Below are 16,235 nucleotides of genomic sequence, written 5' to 3'. Positions count from 1 at the left end.
ATAAAGACAGAGAAAGATTAAAACAGTTTTTCCAGAATTTACCTTCTGAACAATTCTGTTCATCTTCACCACCAGGACACTCAGTTTTGCCATTACAACGGTTCTCAGACATTAGACATCGGTTACTGGATGTGCAGGCAAACATACCTTCAGAGCAGTGGAAATCTGTTATTTAGAAAGAGAAAGGAGGAGCCTTTTTTAGGAAGCAAGGTGTCAAGAAAAAAAAAAAAGAAAGAAAAACTATATTTTATAGAGCAGGGTGCCAAACAATAGCAATTAAAAAGAAAGCCATCAGTAATTAATCAAGGAAAATATTAATGAGGGAAGTCAACTCACTGCATGATTTTCCATCTGGCATTAGTATGAAACCATCTTGACATGTACAGTATGGATGACCATGGGGATCAACATTACATGTATCATGACAGCCGAACTTGTTCTGGTAACAAGGATTTTGGGTACAATCATCTGTGTCATTGGCCACAGCAATGATACCCATGGGCTGTCTTGCAATACGATTCCTCATCCAAGTTATACCGGAACCATCATGTTTATTGACTCGGAGGACAGCTTTGAGAATCCAGTCTGTCCAGTAAATGAAATCTCCATAGACGGCCAGAGCAAATGGATGACGAGGGACGGCGTTAACAATGTCCTGAAATACAACACATACACAAAAATTAAAAAAAAACAACATAAAAATTGAGAACTGAAGTCAGCAAACATAATTCAGATTTTAACACTTTGGCCATCCTACATATCAGCTTTTCTTTTTTCTTGTTGCTTTTGTGGGTTCCTATGATTGTTGCCAATCCAATTCATGCCACCCCTATGAGTACATTGCAGTTATTTACTTGATAGAACTTGGTGACTCTGACCATTGCTCTTCTAGGGTTCCTCTGCTCAGCATCAATGAAAGAAGCACCATTGGCTCAGCTGAGCTCTTCCACTACCTCTTCATAATCTACCATGCAGCAGTCCCATGACTTCACCGTATTCCTGGCAGGGTGGCTGAACAGGTACCATGCGTTGCCAAAGGACAGTCTGCAACTGTGCAAGGTACATCAGGTATTTTCAAATTACCTGCAAACCCACACAACCGAAGACATATTTTGCTGGCATCCATGCGTTTTATAAGATAAACATTCTCAATTGTTTTTTTAACCACCAGAATAACTTTCGATTTAGGAAAGGAAAATTTTATATTACCCAGAACATATGGAACAAGATCTGCCTAAGTGTGGATGTTTAGAACAAACTTTTGAAAATGATTTGAACAGGAAACTAGGCAACTATCACAGTTAGAAGGAATCAGTTTAGTCCATGGGGCAGTTTCACGAAGATTCTGTAAGTAGTTTGGTACATTTCATTAGTACGTAATGACAGAGCGGGTAAACTATTCCACTTTGCAAAACCCATGGTCTTGAGTTCGATACCAGTATCAGCCACACCACTACAGCATTACATGTTGGTGATCCATAGGATTGTTGTTGTTGTTTAGCTAACCCAGATGGAGCAAACCTATTCTAGTCATGACCATTTATTTTTCATTTTTAAGGCAGAGTATATTTCTTACTATATTATCTAATGTATCATTCCATGTTTCAAGATTATATGGTATCATGCGAGGAATATTTTGCTGCTATTTCTACCACATCATATATACTATTTCTGACACATGCAGAGGCTCTTTTCTTACTTCATGTGCACACACACACACATATATACACATACTAGCTGACATACCTGGTAATTCCCAGGAAAGCGGGGTTTATCTCTTGGTTCCATTCTCATAATTCTTTCACCAATCCAATAACAATACAAAGTATGTAGCCCTTAAAATGGCTTTTGTGAATTTACAGAAAATATTGAACTGTCTTACACAGGATCTTGTTTTTAGGAATCCCCAATAAGTTATGAATACCCAAATTGTGAAGTCAGTTATGTAATAACATGAAATTAGTTACCCGATAGTAAGAATTCAAATAAAGTAGCCCTGAAAAGGGCTTTAATGCATTCCCAGAGTATATAGAACACAGGAGGAAATTCTAATAAGGTATGTATACTAAAATCATGAAGCATGTTACGTAATAACGTAGTAAGACAGACAACTGGAAAAAATACTTTTAGCAACTTGTTTACACTTACTCTGCGGTCGGTTCCATCCAGGTTGCATCTCTCGATTTTGTCCAAGCGAGCATCAGCCCAGAACAGTTTCTGAGCCTTATGGTCAATAGCAAGAGCATTGGGCATATGGATCCGTGTGGTGATAATATAGTGGACATCATAGCCTCCGAGATAAGCTCGCTGTATACTGGGACTTTTGATATTCCAGTTAGTCCAGTACATCCGACTGTTGAGAACAACAACATCAATATTATTATTAATTTTACAATTGGCATTTTACTTTTTTTTTTCTCTTTACACACAATTTAAAAAATTTTTTTTTGTTTTAATCTTTTACTTGTCTCAGTTACTGAACTGCAGCCATGCTACAGCACTGCTCAGAAGAGTTTAGTTGAACAAATCAACCCCAGGACTTACATTTTAATAAGTCTGGAACTTATCCAGTCTCTTTTGCCAAACTGTTAAGTTACTGGGATGTAAACAGATCAATACCAGTTGTCAAGCAGTATACTGTTCCATTGTCGATAGAATCAACATAAAAAAGTACTTCATCCAACAGGCTGGCTGAATCACTATCACTTTTAAAGTAGGGAGCTAGTAGGACCCTTAGCACATCAGACGGAATGCTAAGTGGCATTTCTTCCCACTCGCTAAGTTTCAAGTTCAAATTCTGCCCGAATCAACTTTGTCTATCATCCATCTGGAGCTGATAAAATCCTCTTTTAATAAAAAGAGGATTTAAAATGTGAGCTGGTATAAGATTCAGGCTTCGATAGTAAGAGCCTGCACCATTACACAGTATGTTCTATAAGCTCATCCAATAACTGTACTATTTGAAAATGAAATTTACAGTAGCTCACATTTAAATCCTGTGTTTATTAAGTGATATATATGCGAAGATGCATGGCTTAGTGGTTAGTGTATTCAGCTAAGGAGTAAAAATTTGTCAGTTCGATACCAGGCAGTGTGTTGTATCCTTGAGCAAGACACTTCATTTCATGTCACTCCAGTCCACACAGCTTGCAAAAACGAGTAGTACATGTATTTCAAAGGGTCAGCCTTGTCACATTCTGTGTCATGCTGAATATCCGAGAACTATGATATGGTTACAAATGTCGATGGAGTGCTCAACCACTTGCACGTTAATTTCATGAGCAGGCTGTTCCATTGATTGGATCAATGAAACACTCATCAACATAACTGACAGAGTACTACTAGTTATAATATGAGTGTGTGTGTCTGTGTGTGTGTGTATGCAAATAAATTTTTTTGAAGAGAGAAGAGTTACTACTTACGATTCACAGCTGTTGATTACAATGGCTCGGAGATAATCTTCTTTTGTTAATTCTAAGATGACTTCTGGTTTGGGATTTACCACTGTGTCATTGACATTAAGACGGCTAATGGAGCTGTGAGTGTGGCTTGTCCAGTATAGGTGGTCAAGCTCAGAACTGTAAGCTAAATCTTCAGCAGAACCAATATCTAAAATTAACAGACATACATTTATGATTAATGATCTCATTCAGAAATTAATGGGAAGCTGCATAAACTAGTGGTGAGAGAACTGGAGCTCACTATTGCAAGATAGTGGGTTTGGTTTCTGAACTGGGTAGTGGGCTTTCTTTAAGCAAATTCCCTCTTTTCTCATTGTTCAAGTCTTTCATCATCCTTAGATATCATCTGCTCTCAGTAGGTTCAATATCAAGGATCTCCATTTGGGTCTTTTCTCAGTCATTCTTACACATTCCTATTTCTTTAATACCTACAAGGGGCTAAACACAGAGGGGACAAACAAGGACAGACAAAGGGATTAAGTCGATTACATCGACCCCAGTGCATAACTGGTACTCATTTAATCGACCCCGAAAGGATGAAAAGCAATGTCGACCTCGGCGGAATTTGAACTCACAACGTAACAGCAGTCGAAATACCGCAACGCATTTCGCCCGACGTGCTAACGATTCTGCCATCTCGCCGCCTTACACATTCACCATATGACTGTGTAGTCCAGACGTCCTTCGTGTTATCAAATTAGTTTGTTCTACAAGTCTTCCTTGTGAGAGTTTGCTATGTATCTTTCCTTCTAGTAACAACCTTTGTATATCTTGTGCTCTTAAGAATGTGAGCAAAAATAACTTTAGCTTCCTTTCATTAATAGTTGACAGTAGTGATCATTTTTTGTATTTGCTAGTTGTAGCACTTCTTCATCAGTTTTATGTTTTATTCAAGATATTCAATAAGTCCACATTTCAAAAGCATTTAGTTTGTCCGATAAAGTTTTTGCCAATGTCCATGTTTCTACACCAGATGACAGTATGGACCATGTGTAACATTTGCACAATCTTTTTCTTGTGTCTATAAGTATATTCTATGATGTTAAAATGTTTCGCATGTTTTCAAATATTTATTTTACAATTTCTTTACTTGGCTAAAAAAATGAGTACCAACTGAGTGCTAGTGATAGCTCTCGTTCCATTTAGCAATCATATCCTGGGTCTGCAACATCAAGTTAGATAGGGTTGTGATGGTGTATATGTCCTCTTGTGATTTCAGAGGCACATAAAGCAATTAGTGAAAGCATGGTACATGCTGTCACGTCATAATTACTTGTGATCCAGATTTATCATATGGTATATAATTAATGATCTCAAATCAATGTTCTTGAAATTAAATACTTGTCTATTTTTTATTATCGCTTTATTTTTGGGGTTGGTTTCTACAGCCTGATGCCCTTCCTAACTCCTTTACAGATTGTACTGGATGCATTTTATTGCAGCACCAGCACTAGAGAGGTAGTCGCGTTCTCAACTTTAAACAAAAAAATCTTCCTGACCCTAAAATGCTGCTTGCTCACAAGCTCCTTTTACAGAGTGCCCTGGATAGATTAACAATAATACCAGCACCAATAAAAAATATAGTAAGATTTTTTTTCAACTTGGGGGTTCAGTAGCATAAAATAGGAATGAAAGAGGTCCATAGGCAAATGATGGTTGAGAAACACTGGCGTAGAGTGTGATTCAAACAACCAATCAACAAAACAAGCCAGTATTTATATCAGCTATTCTATAGATACACATATATAATTATGATGTAGATGGCATTGGTCATGATGGCAGCGACAAAAAGAATGATGAGATGAAAACAGATAATAATTTAAAGAGAAAAAAATACAAAAACTAAACTTACTTTTTGCAAGGATTTTAAATGAGTAATCCTTTAAAGATATAGCTCCAATCTCACTTCTCTGGATGTCAGAGTAAAAGACACGTTGTCTTCTGTAGTCAAATGACAAACCAATGACGTTTTTCATGCTGGTACTGTTCTGAATTGGTCGCACAGGTGCGTTTAGACTGATTTCATTAATCATGTGGATACTCCTGATGGAAGTGACTTCAGAAAACAGTAGATATGCATCATAATCTAGCAAAAGAAATATCCAGAGTTTAATACACATAACCGAAGTGTGAGGAATATTTTGACAGCAGTTTTATGTTTTTATTACACTGTGTAAAATGGTTTTTGTCCTTGGGTAGTAACTATTATTTCCTATTTGCTTACCCTTAGAAAGTATGAAAAATGGCTTCTTCAAACTTTGCTTTTGTTACATTTATTCAAACCTTGAAGAATCCCTCTCAACACATGGCTATGATGCTTCCCCACTACTCCTGCTCATGATCAGAGGCGCACATATTGTCAGCCACTAAGGGATATTCTCAAGTGGTTATGGTCAAGTAACTGACAAGCAAATCTGTGGTATTGAGCAGAATATTTGCTATAAGAATTCTGGGTAGGGGTCCACCAAGGATCAGTCCTCAGCCTCCTCTTATTCATCAAGGAATTCTGGGTAGGGGTATGGGTCCATCAAGGATCAGTCCTCAGCCCCCTCTTATTCATCATAGTCCTCCAGGAAAAATGTGGATGCTCTGGAAGAGTAGCTGCTAGAATAAAAATATCCTGGGCAAAGCTCAGAGAGCTCCTGCCTCTACTGGTAACAAAGGGTCTCTCGCTCAGAGTGAAAGGTAGACTGCATGATGCATGTGTACCAACAGCTATACTATACAGCAGTGAAACATGGGCTGTGGCTGCTGAGTACATGCGCAAACTTGCAAGGAATGAAGCTAGTATGCTTTGCTGGATGTGTAATGTCAGTGTGCATACTCGACATTGTGTAAGCACCGTGAGAGAAAAGTTGGACATAAGAAGCATCAGATGTGGTGCGCAAGAGAGACGTCTGTGCTAATATAGTCATGTGCTGCGTATGGATGAGAACAGCTGTGTGAAAAAGTGTCACACCCTAAATGTGGGGGGTGGAAGAGGTAAACACAGGAAGATCTGGAATGAGGTGGTGAAGCATGGCCTTCAAACATTGAGCCTCACGGAGGCAATGACAAGCGACAAAATACTCATGTCCAGGTCACGAAAGCAAAGTCTGAAGGGAATAATAGTAATTTCCTTTGATTTCTAGATAGAAGCAAAGAGGAAATAATATTTACTGACCAAAGGCAAAAAGAAAAAAAAGCGATAAAAATCTTATATTGTGTTATTAAATACATAAAGCAACAACAAAGTACATTGATGAGTAAGACTGATTTATTCAGATACAATAATATATAATTAAGATATAGTTAATTATGAATTTTTCAGACTATTAATTTCTCTCTAAAAGTGAAGCTTTTTTTTTTTTTTTTTTTTTCAATATTTACATCTACATTAAGTATATATGTATATATATAATCAAAATTCAGAAAATGGAGATGTAGCATTAATACAATTTATTACCTGCAAAAATCCAACATATTCTCTTACATCTGTTTCGATTTTGCCCAAAGAATTCAATTCCAGTAATTAATACATTTTATTGGGCAAAATCTCATCAGAAGAGTAGAAAAGACATACCATTAGATTATTAGATGTTACGCTTCCAAATCATCTTAACAGACTAATATATAATATATCCGAGCGTGGCCGTCTGCCAGCCTCGTCTGGCACCTGTGTCGGTGGCACATAAAATCACCCACTACACTCTCGGAGTGGTTGGCGTTAGGAAGGGCATCCAGCTGTAGAAACACTGCCAGATCTGACTGGCCTGGTGTAGCCTTCGGGCTTGCCAGACCCCAGTTGAACCGTCCAACCCATGCTAGCATGGAAAGCGGACGTTAAACGATGATGATGATGATGATGATGATGATTTCATTTTGATCTGTTTGATTTCTGATCATCATCAGATGTCATATATAAGACATGAACATTGTACCAGGTGGGATTTGAACGTGGAACCTTTCTAAATAAAAATGTAGTAAGGATCTTATCACTTCAGCCATTGACTCATGTACATTTAATATATAGACTCATGAATCTGTGAAAGACCAGAATTTGAAAACACCAAATCCAAAGACAGGAGCCTTGCTATTTTGGTTAGTATCACATATCATGGATGAGAAAGATCTGCAATTAGGAAAGAATGGTAAAAATCTACCACTAAATAACATAACAATAGAATGTACATTTGCCAGTGGCAGAATAGGTAGGAGTGGGACTGCTATCAGTTTAGAAATAAAGATTTCTCATTTGAATCCACTCTGGTACTAAGTACATATCCAGGAATAACATGTGATGTTGAAATGTAATCAATATAAATAGAAGAAAATATGTTTCATCATAAAACATGAAATTAATTGATCTGGAAAATTATAAATACATTAGCAATTATTTATCTCACGCATTAGGGATATTAGATAAATTTAGGTTAGCTAATATTAGAAATTTATATAATTTTTCATAATTTATATAGTTTTTATATCATTTTAAATATAATTATATATAACTGACATAATTATACATGGTAATATAAATTTGATAGTGTTTAATTTTTTTATATATATAATTATATTCTTTTATTCATTTCAGCCATGCAGCTATGGTCATACTGAAGCTGTATATATATATATATATATATATATAACTATACATAAGCTATATATATATATATATATATATAACTATACATAAGCTATATATATATATATATATATAATATACATAAGCTATATATATATATATATATAATTATATATATATATATATATATATATATATATATATATATTATATATATATATAACTATATAAGCTATATATATATATATATTATATATATATATATATAACTATACATAAGCTATATATATATTATATATATATATATATATATAACTATACATAAGCTATATATATATATATATATATAACTATACATAAGCTATATATATATATATATATATAACTATACATAAGCTATATATATATATATATATATATATATATATATATATACACATACATATATATATGTGTATGTAAGCTATATATTTATACAGGTGATATAATTATGTATAATAATATATATTTTTAATATCAAAAAATTATGTAGCATAATAAAGGGCTATAAAGTTAATTTTAAAATCAGTGTCCCAAATATTTCAAATTCCTAAGGAACCAATCATTGTAAATTTCTAAACTGCTCTTCGCATTTCTTTTGAAATCATTCTGACATGAATTTCATCCAAGTATTTATTGGCAGGCTGTTTCTTTCTCTTTTTGCTTGCTACCAGATCAATTTGTTTCAACCCTGTGTGACATAAAAATTACTTTGGCTTTTGTTAGCTATTTATGTTTATCATTAGTTGTAAAACTAATTTCTTTGGCTATTTCATATACATAATATATATCAGGTCATCCTATAAGTTCTGTCTGAATCCTGAATAAAGAAAACAAGTGATGAAATGTTATGATTGATTGATTGATTCTAGTTTCAGCTCATGAGCTGTGGCCATTAAAATTTAATCATCAATGTACATTCCCTGATTATCTATGACTTCCTTTCATCTATTTACAAACTTTTTAATCCCATCAATGTAAAACTCTTTTAGTTTCAAAGCGAAGAACTCTGAAATGTCAGTTTTGACCTCCTCCTGGCTTGTGAAAGTTATGTCCCCCAAATGATTCTGTAAACTACGAAACAAATGGTAGTCTGAAGGAACAAGGTCAGGAGAATAAGGTGGATGAGGAATTTTTTCCCAACCAAGCTCTTCGATCTTCTGTGATGTGATCTTTGCAGTGTGGGGTCGCGCATTGTCCTGATGAAACATCACTCCTTTTCAATTCACTAAAGCGGGTCTTTTTCTCTTCAAAGCTTGGTTCAAATGCTCTAATTGCTGACTGTAGACTTGAGCATTGATTGTTGCATTTGGTGGTAACAATTCAAAGTGAATTACTCCTTTGCAATCCCACCAGATAGAGAGAAGAACCTTTTTCCATGAAGTTCCCTTCTTGGTTGTGGTTGAGCTTTTTCCCTTTTACCAAGCCACTGTTTATGACGTTTAACTTTTCGATAGAAGATCCATTTTTTGTCACCAGTCACAAGTCTTTCCAAAAAGGGTGAAATGAGTTTGTGAGAATGGAGAGAAGAGCAGATGTCAACTCGGGATTTGTGGTTGCTTACGGACAATTCATGAGGCACCTATTTTCCATGTTTAGGAACCTTTCCAAGTTGTTGACGATGACAATGAACAGTTGTATGGTTTGAACTAAGCTTTATTGCTAATTCTTCAACTGATAATGCAGGATTTTCTTCAAGTAGTGTCTCAAGAAGCTTATCATCAAACTCAACTGGATGTCCTGTTCAATCTTCATCTTCAAGGCTGAAATCTCCACTTCTGAATTCAAGTATTCTTTCCCATAAACTGAGTGTATGTTTCGAGTCGCTTCAGCTACAGTTTCCTTTTTTGTACTCATAAAGCATTATGTGCCTCAAATGCTCTTTGGATACTTCCATGTTAGAAAAAGTTTTAATCAAAGAAATTTTAATTCTATTATTCAGTAAAATAATATTTAATTAGATTAAATGTACACAAATGCATAAAAATAAATTTTTTAATCCATTAGACATTCTAAAATTCTATTAAATTTCATCCAATTTAAAAAACGGTAAAATTGGACAGAACTTATGGGATGACCTGATATATATATATATAATATATATATATATATATATATAATATATATATATATATATATAATATATATATATATATATATAATATATATATATATATAATATATATATTTTTAATATCAAAAATTATGTAGCATAATAAAGGGCTATAAAGTTAATTTTAAAATCAGTGTCCCAAATATTTCAAATTCCTAAGGAACCAATCATTGTAAATTTCTAAACTGCTCTTCGCATTTCTTTTGAAATCATTCTGACATGAATTTCATCCAAGTATTTATTGGCAGGCTGTTTCTTTCTCTTTTTGCTTGCTACCAGATCAATTTGTTTCAACCCTGTGTGACATAAAAATTACTTTGGCTTTTGTTAGCTATTTATGTTTATCATTAGTTGTAAAACTAATTTCTTTGGCTATTTCATATACATAATATATATCAGGTCATCCTATAAGTTCTGTCTGAATCCTGAATAAAGAAAACAAGTGATGAAATGTTATGATTGATTGATTGATTCTAGTTTCAGCTCATGAGCTGTGGCCATTAAAATTTAATCATCAATGTACATTCCCTGATTATCTATGACTTCCTTTCATCTATTTACAAACTTTTTAATCCCATCAATGTAAAACTCTTTTAGTTTCAAAGCGAAGAACTCTGAAATGTCAGTTTTGACCTCCTCCTGGCTTGTGAAAGTTATGTCCCCCAAATGATTCTGTAAACTACGAAACAAATGGTAGTCTGAAGGAACAAGGTCAGGAGAATAAGGTGGATGAGGAATTTTTTCCCAACCAAGCTCTTCGATCTTCTGTGATGTGATCTTTGCAGTGTGGGGTCGCGCATTGTCCTGATGAAACATCACTCCTTTTCAATTCACTAAAGCGGGTCTTTTTCTCTTCAAAGCTTGGTTCAAATGCTCTAATTGCTGACTGTAGACTTGAGCATTGATTGTTGCATTTGGTGGTAACAATTCAAAGTGAATTACTCCTTTGCAATCCCACCAGATAGAGAGAAGAACCTTTTTTCCATGAAGTTCCCTTCTTGGTTGTGGTTGAGCTTTTTCCCTTTTACCAAGCCACTGTTTATGACGTTTAACTTTTCGATAGAAGATCCATTTTTTGTCACCAGTCACAAGTCTTTCCAAAAAGGGTGAAATGAGTTTGTGAGAATGGAGAGAAGAGCAGATGTCAACTCGGGATTTGTGGTTGCTTACGGACAATTCATGAGGCACCTATTTTCCATGTTTAGGAACCTTTCCAAGTTGTTGACGATGACAATGAACAGTTGTATGGTTTGAACTAAGCTTTATTGCTAATTCTTCAACTGATAATGCAGGATTTTCTTCAAGTAGTGTCTCAAGAAGCTTATCATCAAACTCAACTGGATGTCCTGTTCAATCTTCATCTTCAAGGCTGAAATCTCCACTTCTGAATTCAAGTATTCTTTCCCATAAACTGAGTGTATGTTTCGAGTCGCTTCAGCTACAGTTTCCTTTTTTGTACTCATAAAGCATTATGTGCCTCAAATGCTCTTTGGATACTTCCATGTTAGAAAAAGTTTTAATCAAAGAAATTTTAATTCTATTATTCAGTAAAATAATATTTAATTAGATTAAATGTACACAAATGCATAAAAATAAATTTTTTAATCCATTAGACATTCTAAAATTCTATTAAATTTCATCCAATTTAAAAAACGGTAAAATTGGACAGAACTTATGGGATGACCTGATATATATATATATATATACACACACACACACACTGTTTGTTTTTATGTTCAGTTATAATAAAAATAATTTTACATTATTCAGATGGATTACTTTAGGCTTTTGTAGAGTACAAACTTATTATTCTTACACAAGAATGTTGTTGACAGTGACTTCAAAGTTTCAGCCAGCTAAGCCATAGTCAGCAGTCTGACAATGGCTTCACTGGCTGAAATATTTCTATAATTTCTTACTTGTTTTAGTGGGGCACTGTCTTGTAGGGTTTAATCAAATAAATCAACCCCACTACGCGATGTCCTCCTCCCACCTCCACTTCCCAGCTGGCACAAATGCACGGGTGGGCAGCTGAAGACTTGGGCAACAACAATAAAGGAGGACCTCTCCGAATCTCAGGTGGTCGGTCTGCGCAGATGGAACCGCGAATGGCTCGCTATCTCCAGTGACCTTGCATGGGACCATCGAGTGTGGGCCGCCATGGTTCGTGATGCCGTTAGGAACAGAGAAGAAGCTAGCTTAACCCGCCATGGGTGAACGCCGTCACAAGTACAAGTACGTATACTCTCACCATCATAAATCCAGAGAACCAGAAACTGGATTGTTGGAAACTTAATCACTGGCAACTCTGTTGTCCACAGAATGCAGGATATAAAATTTTCTTTCAAAAATATATAACAGTGTCACAAATGATACAATAAGTAATGATTTTTTTTTTCTTAAAAGAAAGCACAAAAACCATCTCAAAGCATGCATAATTTACCAGTACAAGATTTGCTGTCTGCGGCAAGTTGTCCATAGGAGCAAGTACACACAGATTCTGTCTCAGATTTTAACAAGCACAGATTCTGACAGCCAGTTGCGTTGTTGGAGCAAATATTTGTTTCTGAAATAACAATATTAATGTTAGTTAACGAAACCAAACAAGTTTATTAAAGTTGAACCACAACAATAACAACAATAATATACAATGTAAGATCAATGACTTTTGCAATCCTTTACAATAACAGAGGGGGATATGAAGGTATCAAAGAAAACGGAGAAATACCAGGACCTAACCAAAGAGATGAAGGGATTGTAAAGACAAAAAGGCCAATTATTCCTGTGGTAATTGATGTATTTTGGCACAACATTAAATGGGATGCTTTGTGGTATTTGTCCAGCCCTTTTGTGTTCTGACTTCAAGTCTTGTTGTAGTTTCTTTGGATCTTAGATTTAACCCATCTCATGGTTTGACACCCCAAACCAATACTTTAGCAGGGGTTCACTCTGTGGCAAACATTCAACTGATACCAGTCTCTGGTTTGAGGCTATCTCCCTTCCCTTTTTCCTCCAAAACATTCTTTGAGGCTATACAACACTCCACACACATGCAAGCATTTGCTCCTGCCATGCACCCACATTCACACATGCATGCATCCACATTAAAGTATGCACACACCTGCACAATACACACACACATGCACGCACCTACGTGCATCAACACTGAAACATATGCACAACTATACACACACCCACACTTGCAAAAGCATACACACACACACACACATTTACATTCACATATCAACATAATCCACAAAGGATGACAAGAAAATATCCAAAGAAATACTGACCATTCCTGTCCTTGTGGAATATTTTAATGTCGACGACTTTCTTTGCAAGATTGGTGAGCAATGCAATTTTCCCAGAACCATCGTATTTACTGGCACGGAAGATGGCGCTACCATTTGCAGAACTGTTGTTGTTGTTGTTGGTAGTGTCATGTGACAAGGGAGAAAAGAATGGTGAGAGATGTGTTATAATGATGATAGTGACGAAAGATGGAAGAGAGGAGAGCAAAGGAAGGAAGGGGAGTGAAAGGAGTAAAGGGAATAGAATATATTAGAGAGGAACAAGGAAAGAGGGCAGAGAGAGAGAGAGAAGGAGGGGCTATAAAGAGAGAAGGAAAGATGGTAGAGTAGAGAGAGGGGGTAGAAAGGCAGAGAAGTATGGAGACAGAAGCAGAAAAAGGAGGAAGAAAGGGGGTAGAGAGTGGGGCAGAGAGAAGGAAGAGCAAAAAGAAAGAGTAGAGGAGAGGGAGGGAGAAGGATAGACAAAAAGAGAAGCACAAGGACTGTGTGGAGATGAGCAAGGTGAAGAGACAAAGAGAGGGAGAGAGGGAAGGGAGGAGAGAAAATATAGTAAAACAGGAGAAAAGAAAAAAAGAGAGAGAGAGAGAGGTTACAGGGAGGAAAGTGAAGAGGTGATAGGGATGAGAGAGGAATAAAAATATCAGAAAGTAAGGTCAAAGTTCATTACCTTTCAATCCAGTAGACATGTTTCTTATAAACTGTAAGAGACATGCACTGTGAAGTGTTGGTTATAACAATGTGAGGCTCGCTGCCATTGATGGCAATCCAACCAATCACGTTGAGTATTCTGTCACACCAATATAGGCGGTCAGTCTCATAGTCTACAGATAAACCATGCGGTTCCCGTAGACTGTTGTTCAGCAGGACTACTCTCTTGCTACCATCCAGTTGAGCGCGCTCGATCAAAGGCTGGGTGCCACAGTCAGTCCAGAACAGGTAGCTACAGAGATAGATACATAGAGATATATAACTGTATATATATATATATATATATATATATATATATACAGAGAGAGAGAGAGAGAAATACATACATACATATATATATATATATATATATATATATATATATATATATATATATATATATATATATATATCAAATAAAATCACCCTCTCACCTCTGCCACTAGCTGGCATATACAGGTGCTTACACTTACCAAGTATTCACCTTAAATTTGCAGTACCTACTATATATATATATATATACATAAATCTGTGTGTGTATATAAAAGTTTCAAAAATTAGACAGAAGCTCAAAAAAGGATGTGCTTTTTCCTTGTCAATTGTAATTCAAAAAAATCATTACAATTTCATGACTTTAACAATAATATTGTTCATTTTTGGTGGCTACCAAATCCATCTACCAAATCTACTCACAAGGCTTTGGTCTGAGACTATCATAGGGGACACTTACTCAAGGTGCCATGCAGTGGGACTGAACCTGGGACCATGTTGTTGGGAAGCAAACTTCTTACCACACAACCACACCTGTGTCTAAACATAATTTTTCATTTATTTGCTGAAGATTATGATGATGTTCAAGACATGTTTACTTTTCTATGCTTGCATGATTATACTTTCTTATTTTCTTTACTACCCACAAGGGGCTAAACATAGAGGGGACAAACAAGGACAGACCAAGGGATTAAGTCGATTACATCGACCCCAGTGTGTAACTGGTACTTAATTTATCGACTCCGAAAGGATGAAAGGCAAAGTCGACCTCGGCGGAATTTGAACTCAGAATGTAACGGCAGACGAAATACCACTAAGCATTTCGCCCGGCGTGCTAGCGTTTCTGCCAGCTCGCCGCCTTATAAGATGGATTTGGTAGCCACCTTGCATGATTATACTTTCTTTTAACAAAAAAGAAAAGAGGGAGTAGGAGATGGTCATGGTTGAAATATTTTTGATCATGGTAGAGTCTCCTGGATCAGAGCAAACTCCTAAACTAATATGACCACAAGCCATGAAAATTACAAAAGCAATCTGTTAACAGTTGGACAAGAATCAAGGCACGGAATAAAAAAAATGTAATACTTACCCTTTCATAGGATGAACAGCAATGGCACATGGCTTGTCCAATACATGGAAAACCAAAACATATCGATACTGACCATCAAGTCTGGCTACTTCAATCGTAGAGCGGCTACTATCTGTCCAGTATATGTTACCTGTTAAGTGTATTGGAAATATCATATATGCTCCGGCATGGCCACAGTCAAATGACAAACAAGTAAAAGAATAATATATATACTAGCAGTATTGCCCGGCGTTGCTCGGGTTTGTAAGGGAAATAACTATATAAGCATTTTTAGAGATGTAAAGTATAATAGCCATCTCAATATGGCTAACCACAAAGGGAGGGGTGTTACTGTAGCTTTTTACGTTCTGAGATTTAATAATAAATTTTTAGAGAGTTACTTCCCTTATATATGCCAAAAATGCATTAAAAATGGGAAAAATTGATGGTAAATTTTTTTTTAAATCGTAGACTCATTGTAGACGCGCGCTAATACCCAGAAGGGCTCGATATGAATCACGACTATAAGATACCCGGTTTTGGTTAAACTGCACCGCAAAATGTGGGAGTAGTTAGGAATCTAATTCGTAGGAGACAGACAGCACACAACCTCACTTTTATATATAAATATATTCATTGCTCCCCGCTACCATCTTCCATATCATCCCATTTCTCTCAGCCACCATGATACCTATTCTTTTGCTCCTTTCAATTACTGGAC

General features: G+C 35.8%; 1 protein-coding gene across 4 annotated transcripts in view; it reads right to left on the bottom strand.

The window, feature by feature from the left end:
- Positions 1 to 16,235, bottom strand: part of LOC115223367 (low-density lipoprotein receptor-related protein 1B) — a 262,355-nt gene that overhangs the window by 68,801 nt on the left and 177,319 nt on the right. For all 4 annotated transcript variants that reach the window (XM_029793862.2, XM_036512479.1, XM_029793861.2 and 1 more), the window contains 9 exons: positions 15,536 to 15,665; positions 14,156 to 14,428; positions 13,471 to 13,592; positions 12,621 to 12,743; positions 5,314 to 5,547; positions 3,423 to 3,609; positions 2,149 to 2,353; positions 337 to 655; positions 43 to 165 (listed from right to left, as the gene is read on the bottom strand). In XM_029793862.2, coding sequence (XP_029649722.1) covers positions 43 to 165; positions 337 to 655; positions 2,149 to 2,353; positions 3,423 to 3,609; positions 5,314 to 5,547; positions 12,621 to 12,743; positions 13,471 to 13,592; positions 14,156 to 14,428; positions 15,536 to 15,665 — 1,716 coding nt within the window. The remainder of the gene's footprint in view (positions 1 to 42; positions 166 to 336; positions 656 to 2,148; positions 2,354 to 3,422; positions 3,610 to 5,313; positions 5,548 to 12,620; positions 12,744 to 13,470; positions 13,593 to 14,155; positions 14,429 to 15,535; positions 15,666 to 16,235) is intronic.

This window comes from Octopus sinensis, linkage group LG23, assembly GCF_006345805.1.
Source record: "Octopus sinensis linkage group LG23, ASM634580v1, whole genome shotgun sequence".
In the NCBI taxonomy this organism is placed as follows: Eukaryota; Metazoa; Mollusca; class Cephalopoda; order Octopoda; family Octopodidae; genus Octopus; species Octopus sinensis.
The sequence above is the reverse complement of the archived record's forward strand: the minus strand, read 5'-3'. Positions and strand labels throughout refer to the sequence as shown.